Source organism: Drosophila ficusphila, unplaced genomic scaffold (genome assembly GCF_018152265.1).
Source record: "Drosophila ficusphila isolate 14025-0441.05 unplaced genomic scaffold, ASM1815226v1 contig_414, whole genome shotgun sequence".
NCBI classification, from domain to species: domain Eukaryota; kingdom Metazoa; phylum Arthropoda; class Insecta; order Diptera; family Drosophilidae; genus Drosophila; species Drosophila ficusphila.
The window spans coordinates 6168704-6188085 of NW_025064328.1; the positions used below are offsets into that span (position 1 = coordinate 6168704).

Consider the following 19382-nt stretch of genomic DNA (forward strand, 5'->3'; position numbering starts at 1 on the left):
GTGTTCTATCCACAAAGCAAGCAATGAGATGCAATGCCTATACCTTAAAGATCAAACATGCATATAAATCTATAACATACCGATACAGACATCACTGACTCCCTGAATTTACGTTAATTTACGTTACTGCACTATTACAACATTTGGGAGATAAATTTGCATTCGTAATGAAAAGTAGATTAAGTTTTATTTATTGGTGGCGCAATTTTATAGGTCGCCCGGTTCACCGATTAAATCTAATTTGATAATCATTTTGTTTTTATTCGGTAGAAAAGGCGCCGCTTCTGACACGGATTATTGTATAATGTGTATTACAACTTTAGCTGTCAGAAAGCGATTACATTCTCAGCTAATAATTATAATAATTTCAGTTTTATAACGTAAGATCCAAACGTTAAGGAAAATAGTCCTTAAAAACACCTCCCATAAACCATTTATAAGTAAATTCAATGGTTTGGGGCGGCGCTCTCGTCGTAAAGACGATCGTTGACGATTTCCAAGTGGATGCCACCGTCGGCCTGCAGAACAAACCCCTTGGTATGAATTTTATGAACTGTTGTCCATGGTTACGGAACTCGGCATTCAGATTTTGCAGGATCCCAAAGGCAATGGTGGCCATGCAGTCCCTTGAGAATAGAGCTCAAGTCTCCTTGACCTCGGTGACGTACTTGCCGGAACTCTTCTCTCCATGTCATTTCAGAGCTCCTTCCAAGACGGTGCCAATCTATGAGAAAACAAATTATTATACCATTTAAAATTGGGAAATTTGGTAGGATTTCATCTCGATGGGGATTTACAACTCCTCACAAGGTCTATATTGCAATAATCAATCCAGGTTTGTTAAGAAAATAGATCCCCACGACTGCCTCGTCCTTCACCCGCGGGTCTCCGAAAGATACAGGCCAAATGAGTTCTCCATCTTAAAGACCACCTTGGTGTTTCCTATAATCGGTGTGGATGGTAGGTATTGCGCTGCCAATAGCTGTGGTTCCGCTGGAACGCCACCAGGACGGCGACCACCAGGTAGAGGGCTTCAGTCAACGCCATCTACATGATATGAGTGTAATAACGATAAGAACTTTACGATCTTCAACTCTATAATCAGTCGCGCAAATTGTTATCGGCAGCTATGTAAGTATAAGCAGTGTAGGTCAGCATACCTACCATTATACCATTATCTTATCTTAATTACACTTGAAAACGGTGAAGCTGTCTTAGGTGTCCTAAAACGTTTTTGTAAACACTCGTTGTCTCACAACGGTAGCCAGATCTTATCTCCTCATCAATTTAAACGTCATCTAAATCTTTATAATATTGGCAAAATTGACAAGAATTTTCATTGTGAAAGATTAAAATAAAGCAAAAACTTGTTGTGTTTTAAGGACATCAATATATTTTTATTATATCTTTTTTAAATATATTTTTTTATAGGTTTTCAAAGACATTGAAAATCCTTGTGATATAATAGGGCGGGACAATCGAATCCCTTTAAAATTAGTTCGGGTAACAAAGTTATTTTTTATTCTTTGCACTTGTTCTAACTCTTGCACACCTGATTTGTTTGGCCCAATTGTCAACTAGTTTTTCCAGGAAGTTCAAGGAAACGTTTTGATGTTCGTTTAATCTGAGCTTCGGCCGGCAACCGACAATTAAAGCATTTCGCACCACACTCGAAGCCATTTGAAATTGCGCTCGCGTTTTTATACAACTCGAAAAATTTGAGATAACGATTGGAAAGCCAACATATATTCACCAAGTGGTGAAAAGCAAGCTTTAAATTAAGAAAAAAAAAACAAATCGTAAAAAGCGTTAACCTAAAGGCAAACAAACCTGACTAACAAGTCATGATTACGTTCATTTTTTAATGTTATCAATTTTAGGGTAATACACTCTATTATAGAAGAAAAACAAAGGAACCGACACCAAAAAATTACAAAAATCCATTAAAATTATAATCAAAATGTAAAATTAACAATATTATGATTTCGTTTCAGATTTTGAACTTTAAATTTGTGTTTTTATTTTCCAGTTTAACTTCTGCGCATTAAGATATACTATATTGTAAGTATTGCATGCCTATTATTAATTAACGATTAAGCAAAACCCGGTTTCCCTGTCAAACTTATGATGAATTATACAATGTTAAGATCGTTACGGCGGCGGCTTTATTGAAACGATTGCGAAATGACTGGATCAAACAAATCTATCAGATAGCTGCGTTCATAGCCAAGTTCCTTGAGGTAGAGGAGTCGATCGAGAAGTATCAAACTCTCCAGAACGGGAGCAAAGGACATGCGTAGCAGGTAAAACAGATCCAAATAATGTTTATCCGTTGCGTATTCCTGCAGCAAGGAAAAAGTTCTTCACCCTTTATAGCTGCTAACCAAGGGGCCTCGAGTTTTGTTGGCCTCGAGTTACCATTGGCGACCAGGATGAAGCGGGCAGAAAAGTAATCCCTCGTCTCTTAAAAAGTCGGTAAGCAGCAGCATATTGTGACTATAAATACCAAAGATTAAAATACTTTAAAGTACATTTGTATATAAACAGAAGTAGGTATCCATAAAGCATTGAATATATAAATCCTCTTCATATTTATGTATGTATATAGAAAACGACACTCATTTACATTTGTTTGAATAGATTCAAAACCGAGTTAGCATCACAAAAATCACGGTCATTCATATACGAGATTCATTCACAAAACCCAAGGATCATCGTGATGAACCCCATTTTGAGTATTCCATTTCTGAGAGCTTTAACCAAGTTGAGCTGACTCTTTTTGGCCCAGTAGCAGACTTCAACTAGAAACGCGAACATGGCACTGGGACTGCTGATCCTGCTTGTAATCCTGCTGGTCATCGGCTTTGTGGTCCTGCAGGATCACTACTCCTACTGGCGGCGAAGGGGAGTGCGTGAGATCAGGCCGAAGTGGATAGTGGGCAACCTGATGGGACTGCTCAACATGCAACGGAGTCCCGCGGAGTTCATAGCCCAACTTTATAATCATCCCGAGGCGGAGAACGAACCCTTCGTGGGTATCCATGTGTTCCACAAACCAGCTTTGCTCTTAAGGGATCCTGAACTCGTGAGGAGGATACTGGTCAAGGATTTCGGTGGATTCTCCAATCGGTACTCGAACTCCGATCACAAGGCTGATCCCTTGGGATCCCAGAACATCTTCTTTCTGAAGAATCCCGCCTGGAAGGAGGTCCGCCTGAAGCTGACGCCCTTCTTCACAGGAAACCGACTGCGCCAGATGTTCCCGCTGATCGAGGAGGTGGGCGCCAGTTTGGATGCCCATCTTCGCCAGCAGCCACTGCACAACGAGCGGATGCGCTGCTTCGAAGTGGAGGCCAAGGAGCTGTGTGCTCTTTTCACCACCGATGTAATTGCAACCGTGGCCTACGGGGTGAAGGCGAATAGCTTCAAGGATCCAAACGGAGAGTTCCGGCGCAATGGACGATCCGTGTTCGAGTTCAGTCTTTTGCGAGCTGCCGAGTTCACCCTGGTCTTCTTCCTGCCCCACCTGGTGCCCTTCTTTGGGTTCAAAGTGGTTCCGGCGGAGGCCACCCGCTTCCTGCGCAAGACCATCAACTACGTGATGACGGAACGGGAGAAATCGGGGGAGAAGCGCAACGATCTGATCGACATCCTCATCGAGTTTCGAAGGAGCACGCAGCAAGCCAATGCATCTGGCATCCAGGATCAGTTTGTGTTCGAGGGCGACATCCTGGTGGCCCAGGCGGTACTGTTCTTCACCGCCGGCTTTGAGTCCTCCTCCTCCACGATGTCCTTTGCCATGTACGAGCTTGCCAAGAATGCGGATATCCAGCAGCGTTTAAGGGAGGAGATCAGGGATGCCCTGGTGGAGAGTGGCGGTCAGGTGACGCTGAAAATGATCGAGTCGCTGGAGCTGATGCAGATGGTCCTGCTGGAGGTGCTGCGCATGTATCCACCACTGCCCTTTTTGGATCGCGAGTGCACTTCTGGAGGGGATTACTCACTAGCTCCGTTCCACGATTTTGTGGTGCCCAAGGGAATGCCGGTGTACATACCCTGCTATGCCCTGCACATGGATCCCCAGGTGAGGTGGCCGAAGTCCTTTTTAAGTTCTGTTTAATGTAGAGGTTCTCCTATTATGTAGTACTACCCTCAACCGAGGAAGTTCCAGCCGGAGAGATTCTCCGCTGAGAACCGGAAGCTGCACACGCCCTACACCTACATGCCCTTTGGCCTGGGTCCGCATGGCTGCATCGGAGAGCGGTTCGGCATGCTCCAGGCAAAGGTGGGTCTGGTGAACCTGCTGCGCAACCACATGGTCACCTCTTCCGACCGCACTCCTCATCGAATGCAGCTAAATCCTAAGGCCATTATTACCCAATCAAAGGGCGGTATCCATCTGCGATTGGTCCGGGATCCTTTGGGCGTTTAACTCACCTGGGAAATTTTAGATATTTTTTTCGGGGGAGCAATGCAGCCTACAAAATTCGAGCGACAACTAAGCCGCTGAGTCGCGTGTTTTGGCATTTAAAATTAAGTTGGTGTCTCATCTTGAAGGCAATTTGATTGACAAATTGCGTGTTCTATCCACAAAGCAAGCAATGAGATGCAATGCCTATACCTTAAAGATCAAACATGCATATAAATCTATAACATACCGATACAGACATCACTGACTCCCTGAACTTACGTTACATTACGTTTCTGCATTATTATAACATTTTGGAAATACATTTGCATTCGTAATCAAAAGTAGATTACGTTTTATTTATTGGTGGCGCAATTTTATAGATCCCCAGCTCACCGATTAAATCTAATTTGATAATCATTTTGTTTTTATTCAGTAGACAAGGCGCCGCTTCTGACACGGATTATTGTATAATGTGTATTACAGCTTTAGCTGTCAGAAATCGATTACATTCTCAGCTAATCGCTGTTACTATGCATCTTTTTTATATTAGCGGAGGAGTTTGTGGGTTGGAAAACTTTGTAATATCAAACAGTAATTGTACAGTAAAGAGTACTTCTAAAAAATCGTAGTGTTTTTTTATTTCCAACGGATAACAATTTCAGTTTTATAACATAAGATCCAAACGGTAAGGAAAAAGTCCCTTTAAGCCCCTCTCAGAAAGCAATTATAAGTAAATTCAATGGTTTGGTGCAGCGCTCTCGTCGTAAAGACGATCATTGAGGATTTCCAAGTGGATGCCACCGTCGGCCTGAAGAACAAAGCCCTTGGGATCGAACTTCATTTCCTTTAAGGTGGCCTCGCAAGCCCTAACCGCGTGATTCTTCAAGATGCTGACGAGTCCCAGTTTGGCCTGGAGCAGGCCAATCCGGCTGCCAATGCAGTTGTGCGGTCCGGCGCCGAAGGGTTGATAGGCCATGGCCACGATGGACTTGCGGTTCTCCGGAGAGAAGCGCTCCGGATCGAACTTATGTGGATTCGTCCAGTACTGCGGATGGCAAAGGAGTTAAAGCAGTTCGTACTTAACACATCAAATGTACCTGTGGGTCATGATGCAGGGCGTAGACTGGGATAAACACAGGGGTTCCGTTCTCGAATGAGTAATCGTAGAAGGGCTTCAGGCTGAGATCCGGTTCCCCCTTCACACTCTCGTACTCGCGATCCAGGAAAGGCAGGACCGGGTACATGCGCAGCACCTCGTCAACCACCATGGCCAGATACTCCAGGGACTGGATCTTCTCGTAGGTCAATGTCCCACCACCCTCCAACAAAGCCTCGTTGATCTCCTGGCGCAATCGCTGCTGCAACTCAGGGTGTTTGGCCAGCTCGTAGAGCGCAAAGGCCATCGTCGACGAGGAGGTCTCGAAGCCGGCCGTGAAGAACACGCCCGCCTGCGCCACCAGGAAGTCTTGGTTCCTGGCATAGTGCGGCTTTGATGGCTCCGCAGCTGCCTCCTTGCGCAGTCCCACCAGAACATCTATGAGATCATTGCGGACCATTCCCGTTCGCTCCCGCTCCTGCATCACGTGTCCAATGGTACTCCGCATAAAGTGAGAGAATTCCGGCGTGAAGAACTGAATCCGCATCAGTGAAACCAACTTCGGCAGGAAGAAGGCCACAAAGAAATCCTTGGCACGGCCTATGGTGAATTTTATGAATTGTCGTCCATGGTTACGGAACTCGGCATTGGGATTCTCCAGGCTGTTCGCCCGGATCCCAAAGGCAATGGTGGCTATGCTGTCCGTTGAAAATTGGGCGCAAATCTCCTTGACCTCGGTGACGTACTTGCCGCAACTCTTCTCTCCATGTCTTTTCAGAGCTCCTTCCAAGTCGGTGCCAATCTATGAGAAAATAAATTATTTTACAGTTTAAAATTGGGATATTTGGTAGGATTACATTACCTCCTGCATAAGGGTATACAACTGCTTGACTTTTCCACTGGTAAAAACAGGAGTAAGCTTTGTGCGAATGTCCTTCCAATGGAGATCTCTTACAAAGAATAAATTGTTATAGCCCAAAGGATCTCGATGGGGATCGCAGCGGGCGTAACGATTGTGGAACCGATTAAAGTCCTTGATCAGAACGGATTTGATGAGGTCTATATTGCGAATAATCAAGCCAGGTTTGTTAAGAGAGTAGATCCCCACGACTGCCTCGTCCTTCACCCGCGGGTCATTGTAGATCTCCGAAAGATGCAGGCCAAAGGAGTTCTCCATCTTAAAGACCACCTTGGTGTTTCCTATAATCGGTGTGGGTGGTATGTAGGGTATGCCCTTGCGCTGCCAATAGCTGTGGTTCCGCTGGAACCACATGTACACCGCCACCAGGACGGCGATCACCAGGAAGAGGGCTTCAGTCAACGCCATCTATATGATTTGAGTGTAATAACGATAAGAACTATGTGATCTTCAACTCTGTAATCAGTCGCGAAAATTGTTTTCGAAAAGTAAGTATAGGCAGTATAGGTCAGCCTATCTAACAGTATCTTATCATAATTACACTTGAAAACGGTTAAGCTGTCTTAAGTGCCCTAAAACGTTTTCGTAAACACTCGTTGTCTCACAACGGTAGCCAGATTTTATCTCCTCATCAATTTAAACGCCATATAAATCTTTATAATATTGGTAAGATTGACAAAAATTTTTATTGTGGACGTTTAAATTAAAGCAAACACTTGATGTGTTTAACGAACATTATTATATTTGAATATATATTATTTTTTTTCCCTAATATATTTATGGACCTTCGAATTCCTTTAAAATTAGCTCGGTTAACAAAGTTAAAAACACTTATTTAATTCCTCGCACTTGTTATAACTTTTGCGCACCTGATTTGATTGGCTCGATTGGCAACTAGTTTTTCCAGCAAGTTCAAGGAAACGTTTTGATGTTCGTTTAATCTGAGCTTCGGCCGGCAACCGACAATTAAAGCATTTCGCACCACACTCGAAGCCATTTGAAATTGCGCTCGCGTTTTTATACAACTCGAAAAAATTGAGATAACGATTCAAAAGCCTACATCTATTCACCAAGTGGTGAAAAACGAGCTTAAAATTAAGAAAAGGAAAAACAAATCGTAAAAAGCGTTAACCAAAGCAAAAGAAACCTGACTAGCAAGTCATCATTGCGTTCATTTTTTAATGTTATCAATTTTAGGGTAATACACTCTATAAAGAGCGTAACCCAAGAAACCAACATCAAAAATTACAAAAATTAATTAAAATTAACTTCAAAATGTAAAATTAACATTATTATTATGATTTTGTTTTCAGATTTTGAATTTTAAATTTGTGTTTTTATTTTCCAGTTTTACTTCTGCGGATTAAGATATACTATATCATAAGTATTGCATGCCTATCATTAATTAACGATTAAGCAAAACCCGGTTTCCCTGTCAAACTTATACAATGTTAAGATGGTTACGGCTGTGGCTTTATTGAAACGATTGCGAAATGCCTGGGCGAAATGACTGGATCAAACAAATCTATCAGGTAGCTGCGTTCATAGCCAAGTTCCTTGAGGTAGAGGAGTCGATCGAGAAGTATCAAACTCTCCAGAACGGGAGCAAAGGACATGCGTAGCAGGTAAAACAGATCCAAATAATGTTTATCCGTTGCGTATTCCTGCAGCAAGGAATGAAGTTCTTCACCCTTTATAGCTGCTAACCAAGGGGCCTCGAGTTTTGTAGCACACTTTTGAATGTATTCCTCGAAGCTGTCGAACTTTCGCACCTTGCCCACCTGCAACTCGTTCTTCAACTGCGGAGCATGTCGGCAAACGAGGACCTCCAAAAGAGCTCGATAATAAAGCGTTACATTGGGAAGCTCCTTGGCATCCAAGGTTCGCTCGATGGACTGGGCATTGCGACCCATACGCACTTGTCGGTCCTGAAGATACTGACTAAGTGGAAATCCATAGTCCGTTTGCATGTCCATCAGGCCCTTGTTCACGAAGAATTCCTGCTGGGAGTATCGTTCCCTCAGCAAATGATAGCAGCACCCAATGTTACACAGCAACCGGCAGTCGTTTTGGGCATGCGACCGCTGTTGAAAAGCGGCGACATCCTCTTCCGATTCTCTTTCCAGTGATGGTATTTGGCCAACGGCAGTGTTCCCATGGGATCACCCACGATCTTGGGTTGATCACAACTTGGATCTGCGTAGATGCGTCGAAAGAGGTCGCCAAAGGAAATTTGCAGAAACTGGCTACTGTTCCTGTTCCAATTGTTCCAATTGCCCATCGGCGACCAGGATGAAGCTGGCAGAAAAGGAATCCCTCGTCTCTTGAAAAAGTCGGTAAGCAGCAGCATATTGTGACTATAAATACAAAAGATTAAAATACGTTAAAGTACATTTGTATATAAACAGAAGTTGGTATCCATAAAGCAATGAATATATAAATCCTCTTCATATTTACATATGTACCTATATAGAAAACGACACTCATTTACATTTGTTTGAATAGATTCAAAACCGAATTAGCATCACAAAAACCACGGTCATTCATATAAGAGATTCATTCACAAAACCAAAGGATCATCGTGATGAACTCCAATTTGAGTATTCGATTTCTGAGAGCTTTAACCCAGTTGAGCTGACTCTTTTTGGGCCAGTAGCACACTTCAACTAGGAGCGCGAACATGGCACTTGGACTGCTGATCCTGCTCATAATCCTGATTGTCATCGGCTATGTGGTCCTGCAGGATCACTACTCATACTGGCGGCGAAGGGGAGTGCGTGAGATCAGGCCGAAGTGGATAGTGGGCAACCTGATGGGACTGCTCAACATGCAACGAAGTCCCGCAGAGTTCATAGCCCAACTTTATAATCATCCCGAGGCGGAGAACGAACCCTTCGTGGGTATCCATGTGTTCCACAAACCAGCTTTGCTCTTAAGGGATCCTGAACTTGTGAGAAGAATCCTGGTCAAGGATTTCGGTGGATTCTCCAATCGGTACTCGAACTCCGATCACAAGGCTGATCCCTTGGGATCCCAGAACATCTTCTTCCTGAAGAATCCCGCCTGGAAGGAGGTCCGCCTGAAGCTGACGCCCTTCTTCACAGGAAATCGACTGCGCCAGATGTTCCCGCTGATCGAGGAGGTGGGCGCCAGTTTGGATGCCCATCTCCGCCAGCAGCCACTGCACAACGAGCGGATGCGCTGCTTCGAAGTGGAGGCCAAGGAGCTGTGTGCTCTTTTCACCACCGAAGTGATTGCTACCGTGGCTTACGGGGTGAAGGCGAATAGTTTCAACAATCCAGACGGAGAGTTCAGGCGCAATGGACGATCCGTGTTCGAGTTCAGTCTATTGCGGGCTGCCGAGTTCACCCTGGTCTTCTTTTTGCCTCACCTGGTGCCCTTCTTTGGGTTCAAGGTGGTTCCGGCAGAAGCCACCCGCTTCCTGCGCAAGACCATCAACTACGTGATGACGGAGCGGGAGCAATCAGGGGAGAAGCGCAACGATCTGATCGACATCCTCATCGAGTTCCGAAGGAGCACGCAGCAAGCCAAGGCATCTGGCATCCAGGATCAGTTTGTGTTTGAGGGCGACATCCTGGTGGCCCAGGCGGTACTGTTCTTCACCGCCGGCTTCGAGTCCTCCTCCTCCACGATGTCCTTTGCCATGTATGAGCTGGCCAAGAATGCGGATATCCAGCAGCGTTTAAGGGAGGAGATCAGGAATGCCCTGGTGGAGAGTGGCGGTCAGGTGACGCTGAAAATGATCGAGTCGCTGGAGCTGATGCAGATGGTCCTGCTGGAGGTGCTGCGCATGTATCCACCACTGCCCTTTTTGGATCGCGAGTGCACTTCTGGCGGGGATTACTCACTAGCTCCGTTCCACGATTTTGTGGTGCCCAAGGGAATGCCGGTGTACATACCCTGCTATGCCCTACACATGGATCCCCAGGTGAGGTGTTTCCCTAGTCCTTTTTAAGTTCTGTTTAATGTAGAGGTTCCCTAATTATGTAGTACTACCCTCAACCACGAAAGTTCCAGCCGGAGAGATTCTCCGCTGAGAACCGGAAGCTGCACACGCCCTACACCTACATGCCCTTTGGCCTGGGTCCGCATGGATGCATCGGAGAGCGGTTCGGCATGCTCCAGGCAAAGGTGGGTCTGGTGAACCTGCTGCGCAACCACCTGGTCACCTCTTCCGACCGCACTCCTCATCGAATGCAGCTAGATCCCAAGGCCATTATTACCCAATCAAAGGGCGGTATCCATCTGCGGTTGGTCCGCGATCCTTTGGGCGTTTAACTCACCTGGAAAATGTTGGAGATTTTTTTTCGGGGGGAGCAATGCAGCCTACAAAATTCGAGCGACAACTAAGCCGTTGAGTCGCGTGTTTTGGCATTTAAAATTAAGTTGGTGTCTCATCTTAAAGGCAATTTGATTGACAAATGGCGTGTTCTATCCACAAAACAAGCAATGAGATGCAATGCCTATACCTTAAAGATCAAACATGCATATAAATCTATAACATACCGATACAGACATCACTGACTCCCTGAATTTACGTTAATTTACGTTACTGCACTATTATAACATTTTGGAAATACATTTGCATTCGTAATCAAAAGTATATTACATTTTATTTATTGGTGGCGCAATTTTATAGATCCCCAGCTCACCGATTAAATCTAATTTGATAATCATTTTGTTTTTATTCAGTAGACAAGGCGCCGCTTCTGACACGGATTATTGTATAATGTGTATTACTTTAGCTGTCAGAAAGCGATTACATTCTCAGCGAATCGCTATTGCTATGCATCTTTTTTTATATTAGCGGAGTAGTTTGAGGGTTAAAAAACTTTGTAATATCAAACAGTAATTGTACAGTAGTGTACAAGTGTTATCCAACGGATAACAATTTCAGTTTTAAAACATAAGATCAGAACGGTAAGGAAAAAGTCCTTTCAAGCCCCTCTCATAAAGCAATTATAAGTAAATTCAATGGTTTGGTGCGGCGCTCTCGTCGTAAAGACGATCATTGAGGATTTCCAAGTGGATGCCACCGTCGGCCTGAAGAACAAAGCCCTTGGGATCGAACTTCATTTCCTTTAAGGTGGCCTCGCAAGCCCTAACCGCGTGATTCTTCAAGATGCTGACGAGTCCCAGTTTGGCCTGGAGCAGGCCAATCCGGCTGCCAATGCAGTTGTGCGGTCCGGCGCCGAAGGGTTGATAGGCCATGGCCACGATGGACTTGCGGTTCTCCGGAGAGAAGCGCTCCGGATCGAACTTATGTGGATTCGTCCAGTACTGCGGATGGCAAAGGAGTTAAAGCAGTTCGTACTTAACACATCAAATGTACCTGTGGGTCATGATGCAGGGCGTAGACTGGGATAAACACAGGGGTTCCATTCTCGAACGAGTAATCGTAGAAGGGCTTCAGGCTGAGATCCGGCTCTCCCTTCACACTCTCGTATTCGCGATCCAGGAAAGGCAGGACCGGGTACATGCGCAGGACCTCGTCGACCACCATGGCCAGATACTCCAGGGATTGAATCTTCTCGTAGGTCAATGTCCCACCACCCTCCAACAAAGCCTCGTTGATCTCCTGGCGCAATCGCTGCTGCAACTCAGGGTGTTTGGCCAGCTCGTAGAGCGCAAAGGCCATCGTCGAGGAGGAGGTCTCGAAGCCAGCCGTGAAGAACACGCCCGCCTGGGCCACCAGGAAGTCTTGGTTTCTAGCATAGTGCGGCTTCGATGGCTCCGCGGCTGCCTCCTTGCGCAGTCCCACCAGAACATCTATGAGATCATTGCGGACCATTCCCGTTCGCTCCCGCTCCTGCATCACGTGACCAATGGTACTCCGCATAAAGTGAGAGAATTCCGGCGTGAAGAACTGAATCCGCATCAGTGAAACCAACTTCGGCAGGAAGAAGGCCACAAAGAAATCCTTGGCACGGCCTATGCTGAATTTTATGAACTGTCGTCCATGGTTACGGAACTCGGCATTCGGATTCTCCAGGCTGTTCGCCCGGATCCCAAAGGCAATGGTGGCTATGCTGTCCGTTGAGAATTGGGCGCAAATCTCCTTGACTTCGGTGACGTACTTGCCGGAACTCTTCTCTCCATGTCTTTTCAGAGCTCCTTCCAAGTCGGTGCCAATCTGTGAGAAAATAAACTATTATACCATTTACAATTGAGATATTTCGTAGGATTACATTACCTCCTGCATTAGGGTATACAACTGCTTGACTTTTCCACTGGTAAAAACAGGAGTAAGCTTGGTGCGAATGTCCTTCCAATGTAGATCTCTCACAAAGAATAAATTGTTATAGCCCAAAGGATCTCGATGGGGATCGCAGCGGGCGTAACGATTGTGGAACCGATTAAAGTCCTTGATCAGAATGGATTTGATGAGGTCTATATTGCGAATAATCAAGCCAGGTTTGTTAAGAGAATAGATCCCCACGACTGCCTCGTCCTTCACCCGCGGGTCATTGTAGATCTCCGAAAGATGCAGGCCAAAGGAGTTCTCCATCTTAAAGACCACCTTGGTGTTTCCTATAATCGGTGTGGGTGGTATATAGGGTATGCCCTTGCGCTGCCAATAGCTGTGGTTCCGCTGGAACCACATGTACACCGCCACCAGGACGGCGACCACCAGGAAGAGGGCTTCAGTCAACGCCATCTATATGATTTGAGTGTAATAACGATAAGAACTATGTGATCTTCAACTCTGTAATCAGTCGCGAAAATTGTTTTCGAAAAGTAAGTATAGGCAGTATAGGTCAGCCTATCTAACAGTATCTTATCATAATTACACTTGAAAACGGTTAAGCTGTCTAAAGTGCCCTAAAACGTTTTCGTAAACACTCATTGTCTCACAACGGTAGCCAGATTTTATCTCCTCATCAATTTAAACGCCATATAAATCTTTATAATATTGGTAAGATTGACAAAAATTTTCATTGTGGACGTTTTAATTAAAGCAAACACTTGATGTGTTTAACGGACATTAATATTTTTTGAATATATTTTTTTTTTTTTTGCCGAATATATTTATTTATGGGTCTTCAAAAACACTGAAAATCCATGTGAGATAAAACGCAGGACCTTCGAATTCCTTTAAAATTTGTTCGGTTAACAAAGTTAAAAACACTTATTTAATTCCTTGCACTTGTTACAACTTTTGCACACCTGATTTGATTGCCTCGATCGGCAACTAGTTTTTCCAGCAAGTTCAAGGAAACGTTTTGATGTTCGTTTAATCTGAGCTTCGGCCGGCAACCGACAATTAAAGCATTTCGCACCACACTCGAAGCCATTTGAAATTGCGCTCGCGTTTTTATACAACTCGAAAAAATTGAGATAACGATTCAAAAGCCTACATCTATTCACCAAGTGGTGAAAAACGAGCTTAAAATTAAGAAAAAGAAAAACAAATCGTAAAAAGCGTTAACTAAAGCAGAAGAAACCTGACTAGCAAGTCATCATTGCGTTCATTTTTTAATGTTATCAATTTTAGGGTAATACACTCTATTAAAGAGCATTACCCAAGAAACCAACATCAAAAATTACAAAAATTAATTAAAATTAACTTCAAAATGTAAAATGAACATTATTATTATGATTTTGTTTTCAGATTTTGAATTTCAAATTTGTGTTTTTATTTTCCAGTTTTACTTCTGCGGATTAAGATATACTATATCATAAGTATTGCATGCCTATCATTCATCAACGATTACGCAGAACCCGGTTTCCCTGTCAAACTTATGATGAATTATACAATGTTAAGATCGTTACGGCGGCGGCTTTATTGAAACGATTGCGAAATGCCTGGGCGAAATGACTGGATCAAACAAATCTATCAGGTAGCTGCGTTCATAGCCAAGTTCCTTGAGGTAGAGGAGTCGATCGAGAAGTATCAAACTCTCCAGAATGGGAGCAAAGGACATGCGTAGCAGGTAAAACAGATCCAAATAATGTTTTTCCGTTGCGTATTCCTGCAGCAAGGAATGAAGTTCTTCATCCCTTACAGATGCTAACCAAGGGGCCTCGAGTTTTGTAGCACACTTTTGAATGTATTCCTCGAAGCTGTCGAACTTTCGCACCTTGCCCACCTGCAACTCGTTCTTCAACTGCGGGGTATGTCGGCAAACGAGGACCTCCAAAAGAGCTCGATAATAAAGCGTTACATTGGGAAGCTCCTTGGCATCTAAGGTTCGTTCGATGGACTGGGCAGCTAACATTCTGGCATTGCGACCCATATGCACTTGTCGGTCCTGAAGATACTGACTAAGTGGAAATCCGTAGTCCGTTTGCATGTCCATCAGGGCCTTGTTCCCGAAGAATTCCTGCTGGGAGTAGCGTTCCCTCAGCAAATGATAGCAGCACCCAATGTTACACAGCAAACGGCAGTCGTTTTGGGCATGGAAAACCTGCAGGCAGGTGGCAGCCAAGTTGCCGCAGGTATGCAAACCCGTCAGACAGATGTTAAGACTATCATTCTGTAAAAGTTGACCAAAATTATACTCAAGTAAGGCGCCAAAATTGAGTTCGGTGGTTATAAATCTGGACGTGGTTTTGTAGTTGTCCAAGGCAGGTGCACTCTTTTGGGGGTCCCTTGTGGGGGATTTTTTGCCTCTTCTCTTCGGGATGATTCCTTTGCTCTGCAGCTCAGCTCGTTCGGTAAGTCCATTCCAAGCACGCTGAAAAATAATCAAATTTGAATCATCAGTTAAGCGGTCTTTGTTTACTTTTTCAACACTACTCGTTTGGGACTATTTTTCTTGTTGAACAGCATGTTGGAAAGTCAAGCTACGGTCACACTATCCTCGAAAACGCGAAAAGCCGGCGATTTGCGGCACGCTTGTTTTATTTTTTATTTAAAACGCTACTAAAATCACAAAAACACCATGTCGGCTGGCATGCCCATCAATCCGAAGCCTTTCCTGAACGGCCTGACGGGAAAACCGGTGCTGGTGAAGCTCAAGTGGGGACAGGAGTACAAGGGCTTCCTGGTGTCCGTCGACGGCTACATGAACATGCAGCTGGCCAACACCGAAGAGGTGATTGAGGGCTCCGTCACTGGGAATCTCGGCGAGGTGCTTATCCGCTGCAACAACGTGCTGTACATAAAAGGAATGGAGGACGACGACGAGGAGGGCGAGATGCGCGACTAAACACTTGTACATCCAACTTACTTATAAGTCTACGAAAGTAATGAAATAAAGCTAATTTTACCTTAAAATTCTAGCCTACCTGCAGTTTGCGATTGCGGCTTAGGGCATTTTCCGTGTTTGCCGCATTGGCATCGATGCCGAGCACCTTATGGCCATATTGGAGCGCCAGGCGGGAGGAAAGATAGCCTTTGCCATCGCCGGCATCCACAATGTAGCAATCTTGACTGGAGTTCTTCACAATATGGTCTACTAAAGCGGCTGTTAGCTCTACCTAATCGAAAAGATTATTAAATTCCTTATATTTATAAACGCCGCGAGCTTATCTACCTCATGACACTTTTTCGCGCTCATAAACTCCCGGATGCTTAGTTGGGCGGCGTTCTCCTGAGCCTCAATAAGATCCTCCACGCTGGTTAACAATTCCGGGTGAAGCGCCAGGCGTTCTTGCTTGCCAATCTCCAGAAATACTCTCCATTGCTGAAATCTATGACCTGATTCATTAGATTGCCAAAATAACTCTTCTATAGCCAGTTCCGCATCTTCCTTTCCAGAGATCTCTTTTCTTAGAGCCCCGGGCAAAAACACTTCCCAGTGCTGGTCCGTCAAGTAGTTTACCATGTGACAATTGACAAAATCCCAGTGGGGATTAAGGAAAGCCAGCAAGCCATCAAGGCGCTTCTGCAACTGAGCGATTCCCACCTTAGACATGCTGCTAGAAACTGTAATCCTTTTGTTCTGGAGCAGGTGATGCCTCTGAGGAGGCACCTGGGATCTTCTTCGATCCTAACAAGGCGCGAAGACGACGATGGGAGGTTCGGATGTCTTGAACAGCTCCAACAATGTCCGCCTGGGGATCGTTTGTGCGGGGAAATTGCTCGATAAGAGAGCGCAACTGCTCTAGACTGCGTCGAACCTTATCCGTGTGCTTCAGTTGCTGTTGGGCTACAACCTGGCCAAGAATCCTGCCAAGCTCCTCGCCAAGCGATACACCCTGGGCGTAGCCCAATTTGTAGCCCTCCTCGTTGCCTTGCTCCTGTCCGTCTTTCAGTCCCTCCTCGTATCCCAGGCGAGCTTCCTTCTCCTCGGTCAGGACAATATCGTCAAACAGATCGTTTATATCCCGCAATAGACTGGTCATTATAAGAGGTTTTCCCCGGATTTCTTGTAGCCGCTCTTCCAGGTTTTTGGGAGTTTTTGTCTTTCAAGAGTACCTTCAAAGAGTTTGGTACGTGTAACTAATCATTTAAACTAATAGTTATTTCAGTTTTGGTTGAAATGTGGTTATTTCTCGGAACATTTTCCAGCACTAAAATCTAGCAAAACCATAGTGCTGTTATCAACATTAAGAAGAGGTATTCCTTTAGTATGAAATGTAAATATTCAACTGGTTTTAGTTGTTACTTTTATTCAACTATTTCACATTGACCTAATTTGGCATGCTCGCTTGGGCGCAGAATTTCAAATTCTCTCCGGAGATTGGTAAAATTAAGCTAGAGAAGCTAGTGCTTAAAGCTAGCTAAGGCACTTGCACCGGTGCTAAAGCTAAATTGGTAGAGAAGGGGTTTCGAACTTCAAAGTTACGGCTATTTCCACACGTCTTCGTCGTCGTCGGAGCGCCCCTCCTCACTGGATTGCGATCCCTTGCGCGGCTGCACTGGTGGCGGAATCACTCGAGAGAGCTGCTGCATCAGGGGATTGCCAGCAGTGGCTTCCCCAGGATTTTGGCTTCCAGAGATTCCTTTGCGCCGAAGCATCAGCTTGTTGTGCAAGTCTGCCATCAGATCTCCCGTTGCAGCAGCCCCCGCCTTGGAACGCGACTTGTCCACTACATCGAGAGGGGCAGCCGCCGGCGACCGTAGGCGCCCGCCGTGCACTCCACCAGCATTCCGTATGGCTGCCATAAGCTCGGATCGTGGATCTTCAGGTAGAGGAGGAGGCGGCGGCATGTTAAGGGGCGTAGATGGTGAGGGTGAGAGTGGTTTTGCAGCTCCCTTAGTTGGGAACGGTGGAGGCGTAGGAACCCTTTTCATCTGCTCGGGCGGAGGAGGTGGCGGCGGCGGCGGTGGTGGTGGTGGAGGCGCCATAACTGGAGATGGAGATTGTCCCAGAGCCGACTTTCGAGCAGGTCCTGGAATGTGCGTCTGGGCCGCTATTGCTTGCACCGTGATCACCTGCTCCTCCAGGCCCAGATCTGGTAGCTCTGGCAAATCGCCGAACTGCTGCGAAGGAGCTATCGGTGTCTGCTCTTCAACGGGTTCGTACTGCAGATCATTGGCTATGCCAGGAAGATCGGGCAGATCCAGGGGGACATCCATGGCGGGGGCAGCCAGGGCGGCAGGATTGTAGCGCAGATCTCCGGCTGGCGTAGCCAATTTGGTGGTGCCATGGGCCAGCGAGTGCGGAGCCGGAGCTAGCAGCTTTTCGGCAGTAGGCCGCGAGGACTGACTGGCTACGCGACGGGCACTTTGCGGTGGTAGGGAGCGCTTCCAGGCATTTAGATCCTCTCCATAGGCGAACTCATTGGTATTGAACCGCATCAGTGAAGGCACCGAGCGCACTCCGGTCATAGGAAGTGCTCCCAGACCGGCGGTGCGATTGGTCATTTTCCTTTCGGACACCAGCGGGGATTCGTGCTCCCGGTCGCCACGTACGTGGAAGAAGATGTCCCCATCTTCTTGCTTTTCCGAGGTGCCGAGGCCGCTGTAACGGCGGTGAGGCTGTTGCTCGACCTGCTCCTCCATCAGCGGATTAGCCACCACCTGTGGAAAGGTGGCCGGCAGAGGAGCCAGTACGTCGCCAGCCGGGAAGCAAGCGGGAGCAAAGATCTGTATAGCTCGCTTGGAGCCAACGAGCGCATCGATTTTAGCCTGGGCGCGCTTTACACGATTATTGATGTCCTCAACCTTTGAACCATTTCTCGCCAAGCGGGCATCGATTCGCTCGAAAATTGAGTTTATTGTTTTGTGGAGACAGTCCAGGGACTGGGCTGCTTGGATTATAGTGTCCTCATGGTGCAGGTCAGTGGCGATTATGGACACCTGGTAGGGGCTGTGCAGGTAAGGTGATTCCTCCATTTTTGTTTTGACAAAATCACATATTTATTGCGATTTTTGCTGGGTGTTTTTAGTGGTGTGACCGTCGCTGACAATTGATGAAATTATCTTAAATTTTGATATTGTTATTCTTAATAACTGCGTTACTCTAAACGCAATCAAGCATATCAGTAAAATAAATACAGATTAAAATTAAAGAGAAAAACAAATAAAAAAGCAGTTTTCTCTGGAAATCCCTTAAATATTAAGTATATTTCGACTTTCACTGTCTGGTAACATTAGTAAAAACGACACGGAGGCAAACGACATCAATTAATTTAAGTCGAAGTTTTTATTTAAAACTAGTTAACTCAAAATGGACAAAGTAGTTAAGTTTGCTGAACCCGGACGTGTCTTCGCCAAGGACTCGATTCGGCTGGTAAAGCGCTGCACGAAGCCCGATCGCAAGGAGTTCCAGAAAATTGCCATCGCCACCGCAATTGGCTTCTGCATCATGGGCTTTATCGGGTTCTTCGTGAAGCTGATACACATTCCCATCAACAACATTATCGTTGGCTCCTAGGCGGCAACAGGTGGCCAAGAGACTAAGATGAAGAATGCAATAATAATATAATGTAATGATTGCTTCCTGATGGAACTAGAAAAATAAAAATTGCCATTTTTGGATTGTCTAAACATACAACTTCGGGTTTGGGGTTCGTTGTCATAAGAAATTCTTTAACAAAACCAT

The 19382-nt window shown here is 45.5% G+C and overlaps 10 protein-coding genes across 13 annotated transcripts; 4 read left to right on the forward strand and 6 right to left on the reverse strand.

Moving 5' to 3' along the window:
• Positions 1-168: 168 nt before the first annotated feature.
• LOC108086677 (methyltransferase-like protein 25) lies at positions 169-16307 on the reverse strand. The gene is made up of 4 exons (XM_017183669.2): positions 15927-16307; positions 15679-15870; positions 13615-15125; positions 169-1047 (listed from the first exon to the last, which is right to left on the reverse strand). Exons 1-3 carry the CDS (start codon positions 16305-16307, stop codon positions 14217-14219), a joined length of 1482 nt encoding a protein of 493 aa, XP_017039158.1. The 3' UTR covers positions 169-1047; positions 13615-14216.
• LOC108086672 (probable cytochrome P450 6g2) lies at positions 1938-4752 on the forward strand. 4 transcript variants are annotated; one of them, XM_043207996.1, is made up of 6 exons: positions 1938-1962; positions 2030-2061; positions 2148-2303; positions 2377-2475; positions 2641-4084; positions 4145-4752. In XM_043207996.1, the coding sequence occupies exons 5-6, from the start codon at positions 2816-2818 to the stop codon at positions 4430-4432; spliced, it is 1557 nt and encodes a 518-aa protein (XP_043063931.1). In that variant the 5' UTR covers positions 1938-1962; positions 2030-2061; positions 2148-2303; positions 2377-2475; positions 2641-2815; the 3' UTR covers positions 4433-4752. The 4 variants fall into 4 exon arrangements, with proteins under 4 accessions (XP_043063931.1, XP_043063930.1, XP_043063928.1 ...); XM_043207995.1 differs by having other exon boundaries at positions 2148-2475; XM_043207993.1 differs by having other exon boundaries at positions 2360-4084.
• LOC108086620 (cytochrome P450 6g1-like) lies at positions 5022-7401 on the reverse strand. The gene is made up of 4 exons (XM_043207992.1): positions 7296-7401; positions 6370-6834; positions 5509-6309; positions 5022-5456 (listed from the first exon to the last, which is right to left on the reverse strand). The coding sequence occupies exons 2-4, from the start codon at positions 6832-6834 to the stop codon at positions 5148-5150; spliced, it is 1575 nt and encodes a 524-aa protein (XP_043063927.1). The 5' UTR covers positions 7296-7401; the 3' UTR covers positions 5022-5147.
• LOC108086621 (methyltransferase-like protein 25) lies at positions 7887-8776 on the reverse strand. Its single transcript, XM_017183597.1, has 2 exons — positions 8597-8776; positions 7887-8510 (listed from the first exon to the last, which is right to left on the reverse strand). The coding sequence occupies exons 1-2, from the start codon at positions 8774-8776 to the stop codon at positions 7887-7889; spliced, it is 804 nt and encodes a 267-aa protein (XP_017039086.1).
• Positions 9030-11047, forward strand: LOC108086673 (probable cytochrome P450 6g2). Its single transcript, XM_017183662.2, has 2 exons — positions 9030-10375; positions 10438-11047. Exons 1-2 carry the CDS (start codon positions 9107-9109, stop codon positions 10723-10725), a joined length of 1557 nt encoding a protein of 518 aa, XP_017039151.1. The 5' UTR covers positions 9030-9106; the 3' UTR covers positions 10726-11047.
• LOC108086622 (cytochrome P450 6g1) lies at positions 11025-13719 on the reverse strand. Its single transcript, XM_043207991.1, has 4 exons — positions 13615-13719; positions 12641-13105; positions 11780-12580; positions 11025-11727 (listed from the first exon to the last, which is right to left on the reverse strand). The coding sequence occupies exons 2-4, from the start codon at positions 13103-13105 to the stop codon at positions 11419-11421; spliced, it is 1575 nt and encodes a 524-aa protein (XP_043063926.1). The 5' UTR covers positions 13615-13719; the 3' UTR covers positions 11025-11418.
• LOC108086680 (small nuclear ribonucleoprotein F) lies at positions 15230-15691 on the forward strand. The gene is made up of 2 exons (XM_017183673.2): positions 15230-15605; positions 15674-15691. Exon 1 carries the CDS (start codon positions 15333-15335, stop codon positions 15597-15599), a length of 267 nt encoding a protein of 88 aa, XP_017039162.1. The 5' UTR covers positions 15230-15332; the 3' UTR covers positions 15600-15605; positions 15674-15691.
• A 4-nt stretch (positions 16308-16311) lies between the features above and the next one.
• LOC108086679 (LTO1 family protein C191.08) lies at positions 16312-16923 on the reverse strand. The gene has a single exon (XM_017183672.2). It carries the CDS (start codon positions 16735-16737, stop codon positions 16312-16314), a length of 426 nt encoding a protein of 141 aa, XP_017039161.1. The 5' UTR covers positions 16738-16923.
• A 61-nt stretch (positions 16924-16984) lies between these two features.
• LOC108086676 (WASH complex subunit 1) lies at positions 16985-18862 on the reverse strand. The gene has a single exon (XM_017183668.2). The coding sequence runs from the start codon at positions 18671-18673 to the stop codon at positions 17183-17185; it is 1491 nt and encodes a 496-aa protein (XP_017039157.1). The 5' UTR covers positions 18674-18862; the 3' UTR covers positions 16985-17182.
• Positions 18863-18915: 53 nt separating this feature from the next.
• LOC108086681 (protein transport protein Sec61 gamma-2 subunit) lies at positions 18916-19331 on the forward strand. The gene has a single exon (XM_017183674.2). It carries the CDS (start codon positions 19008-19010, stop codon positions 19212-19214), a length of 207 nt encoding a protein of 68 aa, XP_017039163.1. The 5' UTR covers positions 18916-19007; the 3' UTR covers positions 19215-19331.
• The last annotated feature ends 51 nt before the right edge of the window (positions 19332-19382 follow it).